Below are 16,611 nucleotides of genomic sequence, written 5' to 3'. Positions count from 1 at the left end.
CGGGCGCGGTCCAGCAGGGTCACTAGACTCGGTGTCCCGCCAACTCTGCAGCTCAGTCCAGCCCTGCCCTTGGGGAACGTGGGTAGGGGGTGGGAGAGGCTCTTCTGGGGCTCCATCAAAGAGCTTGTACTTTTCTCAGAGCGATGCTCTCCGATCCTGGGGTGTGCCCTTCTCTGGCAAAAAAAGGAGCGCCTAGATGCGCCCTCAGGTCATTCTGCCGCAAGATTCCGGTGTCGGCCCTCCTCTTAGCGGGAGTGGGCCTGCTGATCGCCTTTCTCGGCACGCTCGGCTGCTTGGTACCGGCCCCAGGTACGGCTGTCGACTCTGTCCATGCTTTTCCTCGCACATAGTTTGGAGCTTGCGTCAGATTTTAGCAACTCCGCTAGCTTTTGCTAGGCAGTCTCTTCCTGGGGAGGTTTTTGTAGCCAATCTCATTATTTTGATATAATGTTTTCCTTTCATGTGGTAACTCTGGCCCTGTCTTCTTAGGGCCCAAGAATGACTCAGACAAGTGTAATGATAATGAAGTTAACCACCAGATCCAAAATACTCAGTATAACCTGATTTCAACCCTAAAGATATCCCATAACTTGTTAACATCAGAAGAGAGTTTATTTGTCTTCATACTTCAGTTCATTTGTGCAAGCTGTTTGAAACAGGCAGCTTACTCTTTTTCCCTTGTAACTACTTACTTAAAAAGATTCATGCCCATGGAAAATAATATAGACAGCAGTGGTCGGTGTTACTACTTCAACATGTCATATTGCAGCTTTTACGTGTTATAAAGAAATTCCTTGGCGGTGCTCCAAAGCAGTCTTTTGATGCCTTGTTTTCCCTTCTACTTGTCTCTCAAGTGCCCTCTCTGTGTATGCATTTCCAGAGGTTTGTCACTCTTTTCAAGGTCCCAATTATCTCAGCATGGGGCTTGCCTGTCATCAACTCCCAAAGCTCCCCTCTAGCCTAGCAGAATTTCCCAGGGTGCCTCCTTCCATCTTGACTCCTTTCCATCTTGTTTCTGAGGAAAAAAAATCTTTGTCTTTCCTTGAGTTCTCTTGACTTAGTCCCTTTCAGTACCTTCCAGGAATTGACTCACCATACCCATCCATCTTGCTAACTTCAAGTTGTATCCATCCACACACTCTGGTTTTAAAATATGCTTAGCTTTGCCTTACAAAAAAAAACAAACAAACAAACTTCCTTTCCCTTGACCTCACCTCTCACCTTAGGGTCCCAGTCCTTTCTCCTCTTCTCAGAAAGATTTCTTAATAGAAAGCTTTACATTAGCAGCCCTCACTTCTTTGACTCTCCCTCATTGTCCAGTCCATTGTGGTCTGGTTTCCCCGTCTCTGCTTTGAACTGGCCAGTCTACCAGTGACCTTCCAATGACCCTAAAGACAAAAGCTGCTATTTCTTCAACCTACTCTTTGACATTATTGATTTTTTTCTCTCCGTTGGAACTCTCTTCTCACTTGCTTCTCTGTGCCTTCTTGGTTTCTTTTTTCATGTCCTTGTTCCATCTTCTTTCATATTCTTGCATTTATGTCTTTTCCTCACTTGCCTCCCAAATGTAGTTGTTCTCCAAAGCCCGCTTATTTCTCATATAAATGCAGTTTCAGACATTCTCTTCCTTAATGATTTCAACCAAATGCTGGAATTTCAGTTCTCACCTATGTTTCAGTGGCATCTAGCTTAGTTCTCCCCCTTAGTAACAGACTCAAGTTTCCAAATGCCCACGTAGCACATGCACGTGAATGTTCCTCAGGTATCTCAAAGTCAATAAGACAGAAAACACAGTTGTGATTACCTCCCTATTTCCCAAGCCACTTCTCCAGTGTTCCCTCTCATGCTGAAACCTCAGTCTTCTTCCACTCCCCCCTATTTGTCACCCCTTCTAACGGGTCAGCAGGCTCTGTTGAATTTATTCTGCAGTGTCTCATATATGTCCCTTCCTTTTCATTTCTCCTACCCTAGGTGAGTTTCTTCTTCACTCCTCACTGGGACGGCACCACTCTCCTAACTGCTATACATCTGCTTCTTTTGGCTGTTCTGAGTCTTCATTGTGGTGTGTAGGAGCTTCTCTAGTTATTATGTGTGTTTTAGTTTCCTGACTGGGGATTGAATGTGCATTGAAAGGTTAACCAGTGGACCCCCGGGAAAGTCCCTATCCTAAATCCTAAATACACCTGAACCTGTCATTCTCCTACCCAATCGCTTCTTCTTTACCTACAGGATAAAGCTGAAACATGCCTTGCCTCCCCAGAGTCAACCCTAGCTGTGTTTTAGGGCTACCTGGAAAGCAGTTTTTCTGGAGGTTAAGGCCTGGGTATCAATCTTGTGTAAACTTTCCCCCAAAGTCCTAATGTACAGCCAGGGTTGATATATACCCAGTAGTATATCAGTAGTATATACTCAGTAATATACACTCAGGGTCCAGCCACATCTGACTACTCATACTCTCTTACCTCAGTGGCCTTCCTCCAACTCCATGTGCTGGAAAGTAGTAGAACATAGCATTCAGTACAGAGTAGGCTCTGTACTCAGACTGCTTGGAACTAAATCCCAGCTCATCACTTACTCTTTGTGGTTATGTAACCTTGGGTAATATGCCGTTTCCTCCAAGAACGCTTTCCCAGTCTTGCCAGCCAGAAGGAATCGCTCTGCTCCTTTGTGCTCTCATAATATTTTTTGGTCACAGGGCTGGCTCGTGATGAACTCTCAATGGATGTTCATGGAACTTGCATGTTGTGCATTGCATCGTCATCATTTGCATGCATATTTGTCCCTTATGTGAAATAAAAAAGCTCTTTAAGGACAAAGATTATATACCATCCATCTTTGTATATCCCACTGTGTATACATGTAGGTACTGAATAGTTTGATGCTACAGAGAAACTAGGTTTCTTTAAAATAAATTTTAAAGAAATAACATCAGCTAGTTACTCTGTTCAGCATTATTTTCAAATATTGCCTAGCATGACAATTCAATCCAGTTTCCAACCTCACTGCCACCCCCATACCAGCACTGAGGTCATATGACTCTCCAGGATCTGGACCCTCACTTTGTAGTGGGGAACTAATGGAATAATGAATCTCCATGGCCTGCAAATCCATCTCACCTTGCCAAGTGTGCCAACCTGGCATACATATGGAGTCTTAAATGGAGGGATGTAAGGTACACAGCACTCCAAAGGGCGACAGTAAGCACCACAGTTTACCTTCATTCACATTCTTTACATATATATATATAATTTTTGTTTGTTTGTTTGTTTTTGACTGCGCTAGGTCTTCATTGCTGTGCTCAGGCTTTCTCTAGTTGTGGCAAGTGAGGGCTACTGTCTGTTGCAGTGCAAAGGCTTCTCATTGAAGTGGCCTCCCTTGTCGCAGAGCACAGGCTCTAGGCACTTGACCTTCAGCAGTTACAGCACGTAGGCTCAGTAGTTGTGGCTCTCAGGCTCTAGAGCATGGACTCAGTAGTTGTGGCACACGGAGTTGGTTGCTCTGAGGCATGTGAGATCTTCCTGGACCAGGGATCAAACCCAAGTCCCCTGCGCTGGCAGGCACAGTCTTATCCACTGTCCCACCAAGGAAGCCCCATATGCATTCTTAATCGTAGGATATCTGGATATAAATGCCTGCAAGGTGACCTTTGGGCTTCCCTTGTGGCTCAGACAGTAAAAAGTCTGCCTCCAATGCAGGAGTCCTGGGTTCGACCCTGGGTGGGGAAGATCCCCTGGAGAAGGAAATGACAACCTACTCCAGTATTCTTGCCTGGAGAATTCCACGGGCAGAGGATCCTGGTGGGCTACCATCCATGGGGTCACAAAGAGTCAGACATGACTGAGTGACTGATACACACGAGATGACCCTACTTTTAATAATCAACACCCACAACTCCCCTAGACAGTTCCCTTCTCCCTAAAGAAATTCATGCAACTTGGTCACTTGGCTTGCTGCTGCTGCTAAGTCGTGTCAATCGTGTCCGACTCTGTGCAACCCCATAGACAGCAGCCCTGGGACTCTCCAGGCAAGAACACTGGAGTGGGTTGTCAGTTCCTTCTCCAATGCATGAAAGTGAAAAGTGAAAGTGAAGTCGCTCAGTCCTGTCTGACTCTTAGCGGCCCCATGGACTGTAGCCCACCAGGCTCCTCCGTCCATGGGATTCTCCAGGCAAGGGTACTGGAGTGGGTTGCCATTGCCTTCTCTGGGTCACTTGGCTTAGGTTGACTGATTCAGTTGTGATTGTGGAGCCCTGGGTTATTTTGTTTGTGTTTGTGATTGGTTGCTTTAGATAAGCATTGTTTAGAGTTTTCTTAGTAAGGTAGACTTACTTAGTAGGGTAGACTCTGGTGGGCAGCTTCCAGAATCACAGTGGGAGAAATAACCGTGTGTGCGACCTCCTATACTCGTCGCTACTGCTACCAATTCCAAACTTAGGCATGACCCAGAATTGGAGAACTGAGGAAAAGGGCAGAAAAATTTTATGATTTTTTTGTTTTGTTTATGATGTTTAGTGTTTGCCGTCTGTCTCTGTCTCCAGAATTTAAGCTCCTCCAATCCAGGGATCCTTTCTTTTCGTTAACGCGTGTCAAGGACCTAGAACTGTGCCTGGCACAGAGGCTCTCAGTAATTATTTACAGAATGATTGGATTTATCTCAAGTGTTTCTTCGTCTTCGTCCTTCTCCCCAGGAGAAACTTAAAAAAAAAAAGTGAGGTGCGCTTAGTGACCAAGGTAGGATGAGAACTCGGTCTGTAGACTCGTGGCCGAGACCCTGGACAGATCCTCCCCAAGCCCGAGGCTCGGGCGCTCCTAGACACGCGCCTCCCGAAATCCCACCCTCTAGGCGGGCTCTGGGCCGAGCGCGCCGTGCCTGATTGGCCAGTGCAGGTGATGGACAGGAGAGGCGGCGAAGGAGGAGCCGCCTTCTAAGCTTCCGGGCGCGGCGGTTACGCGGCTGAGGGGTGACTGTTGGCCTGGTGGTCTGCCGGGTAGTCCCTAACGCTTGGGAGGACGACAAGGAGGTTGAGCCTGGGACAGGGACCCGGGGCGTGCCTGTGAGTTCGATTAGGCATAAAATTTACTAGGAGGAGGTACTGGCTGCGTGGAAGGCAGATCTGTGGGAAGAGGGAAGGATGGAGAGGGAGCGGGACCAGGGATGGGTGTAGGGAGGTAATTGGATATGCAGGTAATTGCCCCAAAAGAGGCCTCTGTGGGCAATCGCGACCCGAAGCTCCCTTGCAGGTGTCTTCCTGTTACTTCAGACACCCGACCTTACACGTATCCGAAGTACGGGCACCTTAAGGTCAGGGAGAGGTCGCAGTGGTTAAGGATGTAGGGGTTATGGGTGTGATGACCCTTTCTGCCTAATGATTAGGGGCCCTGGAATAGGATAATGAGTCCTTTACTTTTCTGCTATCCTGGTCTCTGACAGGTTTGAGCATGAGCATGGCAGAAGGGGATACCCTGATATCAGTGGATTATGAAATTTTTGGAAAGGTGCAAGGAGTGTTTTTCCGCAAGTACACTCAGGTATGTGGCCCTACCTACGTTATCAGCATGGAAACAAGAGACATATTCCCGAAAAATATGCTTTGGAGAAGCTGGCTCTTTGGTAGCTGAATGGCAGAGAGGTGGTTTGTGGAAGAATAGGTATGAAAATGTTTTGCAATGGGTAAACCACAACGCAAATGGAAGCTTTTCTCTGTGTGTGTGTGCATGCTCAGTCGTGTCTGACTCTGCAGCTCCATGGACTATATAGCCCGCCAGGCTCTTCCGTCCATGGGATTTTCCCAGCCAGAATACCAGAGTGGGTTGGCATTTCCTCCTCCAGGGGATCTTCTCCACCCAGGTCTCTTGCATTGGCAGGTGGATTCTTTTACCACTGAGTCACCTGGGAATCCCTACTGGAAGCTTTGTCTGCTGTTATTATTGGTCTAACAGTGGTATTGAGTACCAACACACATATGGATGAGCTTCTCTTTTACAAAGAGAAAAGGCTTTCCCAGTTCTCCCTATTGGGGCATCATCAAAACAAATCACAATTCTTACAGGAAAGTTAACACTGATCAAAGAGACGACATGTAAATAACTGTAATTTATGTAACTACTTCATCTGTAGCTGTTGCATTTTCTTCAGACCTTTTATTCTCTTGAACCCTCTCCCATTCCCCTACTTAATTCCTTAATTCTGCTCATTTTAGGTTTTAAAGAACAAGTACCTTTTCCAGGGGAGGCCTTCCCAGGTGGTTCAGTGGTAAAGAATCTCCTGCCAATGCAAGAGACGTGGGTTCTATCTATCTCTAGGTCAGAAAGATCCCTTGGGGATCCCTTGGAGAAGGAAATGGCAACCCACTCCAATATTCTTGTCAGGGAAATGCCATGGACAGAGGAGCCTGGAGGGCTACAGTCCAAGGTGTCACAAAGAGTCAGACACGACTTGGGGACTAAGCAACAACACTTTTTCCAGGTGAAGCTTTTCTAATGAAAATACTTTATTCATTCCAGGGTAAGTAATAGTAACACTGAACATGGAGCCTGGTATTACTATGACATATCAGTAATTGAGGGGATGAACAGACTATTGACAGCCTTTGCCTTAACTTCACTCAGTTCAGTTCAGTTCAGTTCAGTTCCGTTCAGTCACTCAGTCATGTCTGACTCTTTGTGACCCCATGAATCACAGTACGCCAGGCCTCCCTGTCCATCACCAACTCCCGGAGTTCACTCAGATTCCCGTTCATCAAGTCAGTGATGCCATCAAGCCATCTCATCCTCTGTTGTCAACTTCTCCTCCTGCCCCCAATCCCTCCCAGCATTAGAGTCTTTTCCCATGAGTCAACTCTTCACATGAGGTGGCCAAAGTATTGGCGTTTCAGCTTTAGCATCCGTCCTTCCAAAGAACACCCAGGACTGATCTCCTTCAGAATGGACTGGTTGGATCTCCTTGCAGTCCAAGGGACTCTCAAGAGTCTTCTCCCACACCACAGTTCAAAAGCATCAATTCTTCTGCGCTCAGCTTTCTTCACAGTCCAACTCTCTCATCCATACATGACCACTGGAAAAACCATAGCCTTGACTAGACGGACCTTTGTTGGCAAAGTAATGTCTCTGCTTTTGAATATGCTATCTAGATTGGTCATAACTTTCCTTCCAAGGAGTAAGCGTCTTTTAATTTCATGGCTACAATCACCATCTGCAGTGATTTTGGAGCCCCCCAAAATAAAGTCTGACACTGTTTCCAATGTTTCCCCATCTATTTCCCATGAAGTGATGGGACCAGATGCCATGATCTTCGTTTTCTGAATGTTGAGCTTTAAGCCAACTTTCTCACTCTCCTCTTTCACTTTCATCAATCTTCCCTAATGACAAAGATGAAATCTTAGTTTGCCTTCTGTCTTCTATAGGGGAATATCAGGCTATTGCCTTCCCAGTGTATCTCCAACCCCAAAGATAATGAGTTAAGACTGCAGAACTTGCCAAAGCCACTTTAAAGTTCAAACCTGAATCTTTGAAATGTGAATGTTAAGTGCCACTACCTCTTTTTCCAATGATTTGCAAATTAGTTCCCCCTGTTCCCTGCTCATATATGAAGTGCCTGTTGGAAGAAAAGAATTACTGAAAGTCATAGCAAGAGCTATGTTCCAGATAGCTTTGCCTCCAGTTATGTAGGGTAGGCTTCCCTGATAGCTCAGTTGGTAAACAATCCACCTACAATGCAGGAAACCCCGGTTCGATTCTTGGGTCGGGAAGATCCCCTGGAAAAGAGATAGGCTACCCAGTTGAGCATTTTTGGGCTTCCCTTGTGTCTCAGCTGGTAAAGAATCCACCTGCAATGCGGGAGACCTGGGTTCGATCCCTGGGTTAGGAAGATCCCCTGGAGAAGGGAAAGGCTACCCACTCCAGTATTCTGGCCTGGAGAATTCTCCAGTCCTGGAGAATTCCATGGACTATATAGTCCATGGAGTCACAAAGAGTCAGACGCAACTGAGCAACTTTCACTTTCATGTAGGGCAAGTTCCTGTGGCTTAATAAATGGATTAAAAATTAATGAAGATTAATTAAAGTTGTTGAGGGAAAAGGGGCAGATGGCAGGAGAGCCCATCGTTATAGCACCTCCCAACCCTCAGTGTAAAAAAAGATAAAAGAATACAGAAAAACAATTTTCAAATATTTATTTGGCTGTGGTGGGTCTTTTAGTTGTGGCTAACAGGATCTTCGTTGAGTCCTGCAGATCTTTTGTTGTTGAGCAACGACTCCCTAGTTGGGGTTTGGGAGGTCATGTGTTTTAGTCTCTCTGGGGCATGTAGGAAATTAGTTCCCCTACCAAGGATCAAACCCGCATTGCAAGGCAGATTCTTAACCACTGTACCACCAGAGAACTTTCTTTATCTCTGTTTTATTTATTAACTCCTGCTGTAATCTTTATTATTTCCCTTTTTTGCTTGATTTGAGTTCAGTTTGCTCCCCTCTTTCTAGTTTCTTAATGTGGAAGGTCTAGGTTATTGGTTTGAGGATAACCTTTTTTTAGATTGAGACTAGAATTGGTGATTATAATCCTTAAAATGTTTCCAGATGACTGTTCAAGAGGAAATATGGTTATGAGGGAGAATCAGCTTTTTGGAATTTTCTTAGGAGAGAATGCTACTTGCTTGTTTAGATATATAGTCAAAGCTGAACATGACTCAGCAATATTGTGTTACCATTTAAAAATAACAGAATCCAGTGCCCAGATAAAACCCATAGGAAATCCCCATTCTCAACACCTGTCAAAGTTGGGAGTGTTTTGTTTACTCTCAGGAGTTCAGATAAATCACGCTGCAGTTAAAAATGTATTGAACTATTATAACCTCCTGCTCAAAGCCTCAACACAATCATTCTTATAGCAAGTTACCATATAAGGTAACTATGAACTAGACACGGCCCACTCTCCTGGGTTAATATGAAGTAGGAGAGGGTGCAGTTGTTGCACAAAGTCAGTGGGATATGGAGTCTTATTCAAATCCATTTTCTGTATTCTTTTTTAATGCTTCAGTCTGCAACCTTTAATCATGCTGTAGATATCTCTTATTTTTCTTCATTCCTTAATTTCCTCCCTATCCTTTAAACTGTTATTTGACCAAAGTCTCTTTTGTTCACTATGCAAACATGTCTTTGCTTTGAACATAACTGATTTGATGAATACTTCAGTTCCTCATCAAACATACTTTTGCTCTGCATAACATTTTCTTTGGCCAACTCCAGCAATTTCCCATATTTACTAGATCACTAGTCCAGCATTTGGACATGCAGTCATGTTAACTCCCATTTTCTTTTGTAATCCAACTCCTTCTATTTAGATAGAATGTAACAAGCAATAATTTTTATAAATCCTTAGTTGGAAATTTTACAAAAATAAAATTGCCTCTGAAACGTTACTACTTTCCCCCAATTTTCAGTTATTTCACAGTTAATGCTTTATAGGAAAGAACAATAAAACGTCTAAGAAAAGAGCGGTTACAATGATTAGATGTTTTTCCTAAGCTTATTCAGCATTAAAGGCCTTGTGATTATTTAGACAGAAGAAAGTCAAGTGGAAACAATAGTTAACGTGGTCTTATGAAACGTAAGTGTTTAGAGGCTGATCACCAGCAACTTTTTCCTTCTGTCAGAGGATGAGAGAAAGTGGGCTTTGAATGCAAGGTAAAGACCTTGGATTAGACAGTTTCTCTACAGTGAAAACAATGGAATGATTTGCCCAGGAAATTGTGAAATACTCCCTAATGATCTTTAAAGATATAATGGATACTTAATCATCTGGGTTTGTTTAGGTATGGTCTTGGCTAAAGAGAAACAGAAGGATCAGATAACTTTATGCTTTTTTCTATTTAATATATTCATTAGATTGTTGATTAGGAGAAGGAAAATGAACAAGATATAGTCCAGTATCCTAACAACAATCAGCCTTAGAGAATCATTTTGAAAACATCTGATTAGGTCTTAAATCTTTAGTACTTAATCAAATTGACTAAACAGTGAAAAATTCTGGTGCCTGGGTTTTATAGGGTAGAAGAAAGAAATGGAGTCAAGTGGTCAACACTTCATGTTAAGATCAGCAGTGAGATTCTCCTTGCTGTAGTTCTGTTTTGACTGTGCTGGACAATATCAAATTAGTTTCAGTGGCTTGATTGTAGGCCAAGGTTCTGGCAAGAGATTGTCGTCTCGCTTTGTTTTGTTCAGTCTCACTGGATTTCTCTTTCTTGTCTTTTTCTTTCCCTTAGGCTGAGGGTAAAAAGCTTGGATTAGTAGGCTGGGTCCAGAACACTGACCAGGGCACAGTGCAAGGACGATTGCAAGGGCCTACCTCCAAAGTACGTCATATGCAGGAATGGCTTGAGACAAAAGGAAGTCCCAAGTCACACATCGACAGAGCAAGCTTCCACAATGAGAAGGTCATCGTAAAGCTGGACTACGCAGACTTCCAAATTGTGAAATAATGGTCTGCATTTAAATTTTCCAAGATACTTAGCGGTTTTGTTTTGTATTGTTAATAGAGATAGAACTATTCTGTGTTCAATATTAGAATTTGTTAGTAAGTTATTTTAGCATCGTTACTTGATGGTTACTATGCATTATATGTGTGATGAAAGAATTACAACTATATGCAATTCTAATCAATAAAAACAGAACTTTCTGTGTAAGATAACTTATTTTCTTTTTGATGAACTTCATTTTGGGCAAAATAAGAGGCATTTACTCTGAACATCTTTGGGAAGAGAATTTGGAGGTAACTTAAGGAAGTCTGAAAGAAAAAGCAGTTACTTTTCATCATTTCTTTTTAATAGTTTCCATGAAATTTTCTTCAGGAAATTGTACCTAATCAGAACAAAAATCCTGGGACTCCCCTGGTGTCCAGTGGCTAAGACTGTGAGCTGTCAATGCTGGGGCCCTGGGTTTGATCCCTGGTTGGGGAACTAGATCCCACATGCCACAACTAAGACCTTGTGCAGCCAAATAAATAAATAAAAATAAATATTTTTTAAAAAGAACAAAAATCCTAAAGTTCCATTTGTTAACTGTTCAAATGATATCTGGGTTTCCCTGTTGGCTCGATAGTAAAGAACCCACCTACCAATGCAGGAAACCCTAGGTTGGGAAGATCCCCTGGAGGGGGAAAAGGCAACCCACTCCAGTATTCTTGTCTGGAGAATCTCAAGGACAGAGGAGCCTGGTGGGTTATTACAGTTCATGGAGTCACAAAGAGACATGACTGAGCACAGCACATACACAAATGATATCTTGGACTAATTATTTTACCTTTTCTGGAGTTTCTACTGTCATTTCTGTCCTCCAGGTAAGGAATTCACATAAACTGATGCTACGTGTTAAATTATGTTACCCCCTCACCCCTGCCAAATTCACATGTTGAAGTCCTCTCAGTACCTCAGTATGCGACTACATTTGAGAGAGGGACTTTATAGAGGTAATTAAGGTTAAATGGGGTCATTAGTGTTGGCCCTAATCCAATACACCCTAGTGTCCTTATAAGAAGAGGAAATTTAGACACAGGTGTGTGTGTGCACAGAGGAAAGAACTTGTGAAGATAGAGGAAGAAGATAGCAATTTACCAGTCAAGGAAAGAGGCCTTATCATCATTCATCATTTCAACACTTTGACTTTCAGATTTCTAGCCTCCAGAACTGGGACAAGATACATTTCTATTGTTTAAGCTGTCTAGTCTGGTATTTTGTTATGGCAGCCTTAGCAAACTAATTCAGTTCAGTTCAGTTCAGTCGCTCAGTCGTGTCTGACTCTTTGCGACCCCATGAATCACAGCACGCCAGGCCTCCCTGTCCATCACCAACTCCCGGAGTTTGCATCCATCGAGTCAGTGATGCCATCAAGCCATCTCATCCTCTGTCGTCCCCTTCTTCTCCTGCCCCCAGTCCCTCCCAGCATCAGAGTCTTTTCCAATGAGTCAACTCTTCACATGAGGTGGCCAAAGTTACTGGAGTTTCATCTTCAGCATCAGTCCTTCCAAAGAAATCCCAGGGCTGATCTCCTTCAGAATGGACTGGTTGGATCTCCTTGCAGTCCAAGGGACTCTCAAGAGTTCTCCAACACCACAGTTCAAAAGCATCAATTCTTCGGCACTCACCTTTCTTCACAGTCCAACTCTCTCATCCATACATGACTACTGGAAAAACCATAGCCTTGACTAGACAGACCTTTGTTGGCAAAGTAATGTCTCTGCTTTTGAATATGCTATCTAGATTCGTCATAACTTTTCTTCCAAGGAGTAAGGGTCTTTTAATTTCATGGCTGCAGTCACCATCTACAGTGATTTTGGAGCCCCCAAAATAAAGCCTGATACCTGTTTCCAATGTTTCCCCATCTATTTCCCATGAAGTGATGGAACCAGATGCCATGATCTTCGTTTTCTGAATGTTGAGCTTTAAGCCAACTTTCTCACTCTCCGCTTTCACTTTCATCAAGAGGCTTTTTAGTTCCTCTTTACTTTCTGCCATAAGGGTGGTGTCATCTGCATATCTGAGGTTATTGATATTTCTCCCAGCAATCTTGATTCCAGCTTGTGCTTCTTCCACAGCGTTTCTCATGATGTACTCTGCATAGAAGTTAAATAAGCAGGGTGACAATATACAGCCTTGACGTACTCCTTTTCCTATTTGGAACCAGTCTGTTGTTCCATGTCCAGTTCTAACTGTTGCTTCCTGACCTGCATATAGGTTTCTCAAGAGGCAGGTCAGGTGGTATGGTATGCCCATCTCTTTCAGAATTTTCCACAGTTTCTTGTGATCCACACAGTCAAAGGCTTTGGCATAGTCAATAAAGCAGAAATAGATGTTTTTCTGGAACTCTCTTGCTTTTTCCATGATCCAGCAGATGTAGGCAATTTGATCTCTGGTTCCTCTGCCTTTTCTAAAACCAGCTTGAACATCTGGAAGTTCACGGTTCACGTATTGCTGAAGCCTGGCTTGGAGAATTTTGAACATTACTAGTGTGTGGGATGAGTGCAATTGTGCAGTAGTTTGAGCATTCTTTGGCATTGCCTTTCTTTGGGATTGGAATGAACTAATTCAAGCAGTAAGCATTTTCCTTCATCAGACTTAGGTTATCTATCTCCTGATTTGGTTTTGTCAGCCATTAAAAAAGTATATATCAAATGCTTACTGGGTTTGACACGTTGGTCATAAATTCCAGTCTTTAAAAACACAAGGTTTTGGACTTCCTTGGTAAGCCAGAGGTTGGAAGTCCACTTGCTAGTGCAGGGGACACAGGTTTGATCCCTGCTCCAGGAAGATCTCACCTCTCACAGCCCAACCACTGAGCCCTCACTCTAGAGCCTGTGCTCCACCCCAAGAGAAGCCACCACAATGAGAAGCCTGTGCACCTCAAACTAGAGAGTACCCCCAACTCACTGCAACTAGAGAAAGCAAGCACAGCAAAAAATAAATACAAATTTTTTAAAATAAAAATACCCAATGAAAACAAGACTAAGAAACAACTGAAGTTTGGTCATCAATTTCCAAAACACTTAATCACACAGTAATGCTGTGTAAATGACCAGTAATGCTGAAGAAACTGCAGTTGAATGGTTCTGTGAAGACCTACAAGACCTTTTAGAACTAACACCCCCAAAAGATGTCCTTTTCATTATAGGGGACTGGAATGCAAAAGTAGGAAGTCAAGAAACAGCTGGAGTAACAGGCAATTTGGCCTTGGAAAACAGAATGAAGCAGGGCAAAGGCCAATAGAGTTTTGCCAAGAGAACGCACTGGTCATAGCAAACACCCTCCCAACAATATAAAAGAAGACTCTACACATGGACACCACCAGATGGCCAACACCGAAATCAGATTGATCATATTCTTTGCAGCCGAAGATGCAGAAGCTCTATACAGTCAGCAAAAACAAGACCAGGAGCTGACTGTGGCTCAGATCATGAACTCCTTAATGTCAAATTCAGACTTGAATTGAAGAAAGTGGGGAAAACTACTAGACCATTCAGTTCAGTTCAATTCAGTCACTCAGTCGTGTCTGACTCTTTGCAACCCCATGAATCACAGCACGCCAGGCCTTCCTGTCCATCACCAACTCCCAGAGTTCACTCAAACTCAGGTCCTCAAGTCAGTGATGCCATCCAGCCATCTCATCCTCTGTTGTCCCCTTCTCCTCCTGCCCCCAATCCCTCCCAGCATCAGAGTCTTTCCAATGAGTCAATTCTTCACATGAGGTGGCCAAAGTATTGGAATTTCAGCTTTAGCATCAGTCCTTCCAAAGAACATCCAGGACTGATCTCCTTTAGAATGGACTGGTTGGATCTCCTTGCAGTCCAGGGGACTCTCAAGAGTCTTCTCCACAGAAGCTCAAAAGCATCAATTTGAACTTCTTCACCACAGTTCAAAAGCATCAATTCTTCGGCACTCACCTTTCTTCACAGTCCAACTCTCACATCCATACATGACCACTGGAAAAACCATAGCCTTGACTAGATGGACCTTTGTTGGCAAAGTATTATCTCTGCTTTTGAATATGCTATCTAGGTTGGTCCATTCAGGTATGACCTAAATCAAATCCCTTACAATTATACAGCGGAAGGGACAAATAGATTTAAGGGACTAGATCTGATAGACAGAGTGCCTGAAGAACTATTTACGGAGGTTCGTGATACTGTACAGGAGACAGCGTTCAAGACCATCCCCAAGAAAAAGAAACGAAAAAAAGCAAAATGGCTGTCTGAGGAGGCCTTACAAATAGCTGTGAAAAGAAGAGAAGCAAAAAGCAAAGGAGAAAAGGAAAGATATATTCATTTGAATGCAGAGTCTCAAAGAATAGCAAGGAGAGATAAGAAAGCCTTCCTGAGCGATCAATGCAAAGAAATAGAGGAAAACAAAAGAATGGGAAAGACTAGAGATCTCTTCAAGAAAATTGCAGATACCAAGGGAACTTTTCATGGAAAGATGGGCTCAATAAAGGACAGAAATGGTATGGACCTAGCAAAAGCAGAAGATATTAAGAAGAGGTGGCAAGAATACACAGAAGAACTATACAAAAAAAATCTTCACGACCCAGATAATCACGATGGTGTGATCACTCACCTAAAGCCAGACATCCGGGAATATGAAGTCAAGTGGGCCTTAGGAAGCATTACTACAAACAAAGCTAGTGGAGATGATGGAATTCCAGTTGAGCTATTTCAGCTCCTAAAAGATGATGCTGTGAAAGTGCTGCATTCAATATGCCAGCAAATTTGGAAAACTCAGCAGTGGCCACAGGACTAGAAAAGGTCAGTTTTCATTCCAAACCCAAAGAAAGGCAATGCCAAAGAATGCTTAAACTACAGTACAATTGTACTCATCTCACACGCTAGTAAAGTAATGCTCAAAATTCTCCAAGCCAGGCTTCAGCAATACATGAATAGTGAACTTCCAGATGTTCAAGCTGAATTTAGAAAAGGCAGAGAAACCAGAGATCAAATTGCCAACATCCACTGGATCATAGAAAAAGCAAGAGAGTTCCAGAAAAACATCTATTTCTGCTTTACTGATTATGTCAAAGCCTTTGACTGTGTGGATCACAATAAACTGTGGAAAATTCTGAAAGAGATGGGAATACAGACCACCTGACCTGCCTCTTGAGAAACCTATATGCAGGTCAGGAAGCAACAGTTAGAACTGGACCTGGAACAAGAGACTAGTTCCAAATAGGAAAAGGAGTACGTCAAGGCTGTATATTGTCTCCCTGCTTATTTAAGCAGGAAAGGCTTTCTTAAAGATGAAGGCTTTCTTATTTCTCCTTGCTATTCTTTGAAACTTTGTGTTCAAATGAGTATATCTTTCCTTTTCTCCATGATGTATATGCAGAGTACATCATGAGAAACGCTGGGCTGGAGGAAGCACAAACTGGAATCAAGATTGCCAGGAGAAATATCAATAACCTCAGATATGCAGGTGACACCACCCTTATCACAGAAAGTAAAGAACTAGAGAGCCTCTTGATGAAAGCGAAAGAGAAGAGTGAAAAAGTTGGCTTAAAGCTCAACATTCAGAAAACAAAGGTCATGGCATCCGGTCCCATCACTTCTTTGCAAATTGATGGGGAAACAGTGGAAACAGTGTCAGACTTTATTTTGGGGGGCTCCAAAATCACTGCAGATGGTACTGCAGCCATGAAATTAAAAGACGCTTACTCCTTGGAAGAAAAGTTATGACCAAACTAGATAGCATATTCAAAAGCAGAGGCATTACTTTGCCGACTAAGGTCCGTCTAGCCAAGGCTATGGTTTTTCCAGTAGTCATGTATGGATGTGATAGTTGGACTGTGAAAGAAGCTGAGCGCCAAAGAATTGATGCATTTGAACTGTGGTGTTGGAGAAGACTCTTGAGAGTCCCTTGGACTGCAAGCAGATCCAACCAGTCCATTCTGAAGGAGATCAGCCCTGGGATTTCTTTGGAAGGAATGATGCTAAAGCTGAAACTCCAGTAATTTTGGCCACCTCATGCGAAGAGTTGACTCACTGGAAAATTCTCTGATGCTGGGAGGGATTGGGGGCAGGAGGAGAAGGGGACGACAGAGGATGAGATGGCTGGATGGCATCACTGACTTGATGAACGGG

General features: G+C 43.3%; 1 protein-coding gene across 2 annotated transcripts; it reads left to right on the top strand.

Annotated features, from left to right (window-relative positions):
* The first annotated feature begins 49 nt into the window (after positions 1–49).
* On the top strand, positions 50–10,680 carry ACYP1 (acylphosphatase 1). 2 transcript variants are annotated; one of them, XM_012182065.3, is made up of 3 exons: positions 50–309; positions 5,431–5,528; positions 10,256–10,680. In XM_012182065.3, the coding sequence occupies exons 1-3, from the start codon at positions 144–146 to the stop codon at positions 10,469–10,471; spliced, it is 480 nt and encodes a 159-aa protein (XP_012037455.1). In that variant the 5' UTR covers positions 50–143; the 3' UTR covers positions 10,472–10,680. The 2 variants fall into 2 exon arrangements, with proteins under 2 accessions (XP_012037455.1, XP_004010846.2); XM_004010797.5 differs by lacking the exon at positions 50–309 and adding an exon at positions 4,927–5,053.
* The last annotated feature ends 5,931 nt before the right edge of the window (positions 10,681–16,611 follow it).

This window comes from Ovis aries, chromosome 7 (genome assembly GCF_016772045.2).
Source record: "Ovis aries strain OAR_USU_Benz2616 breed Rambouillet chromosome 7, ARS-UI_Ramb_v3.0, whole genome shotgun sequence".
Taxonomy (NCBI): domain Eukaryota; kingdom Metazoa; phylum Chordata; class Mammalia; order Artiodactyla; family Bovidae; genus Ovis; species Ovis aries.
The sequence above is the reverse complement of the archived record's forward strand: the minus strand, read 5'-3'. Positions and strand labels throughout refer to the sequence as shown.

Coding starts and splice junctions, on each gene's coding strand:
- ACYP1 (XM_012182065.3), top strand. CDS start 144: ATGCTCTCCGATCCTGGGGTGTGCCCTTCTCTGGCAAAAAAAGGAGCG. Junction 310..5,430: donor CTGCTTGGTACCGGCCCCAG/GTACGGCTGTCG, acceptor GGTCTCTGACAG/GTTTGAGCATGAGCATGGCA. Junction 5,529..10,255: donor TTTTCCGCAAGTACACTCAG/GTATGTGGCCCT, acceptor TCTTTCCCTTAG/GCTGAGGGTAAAAAGCTTGG.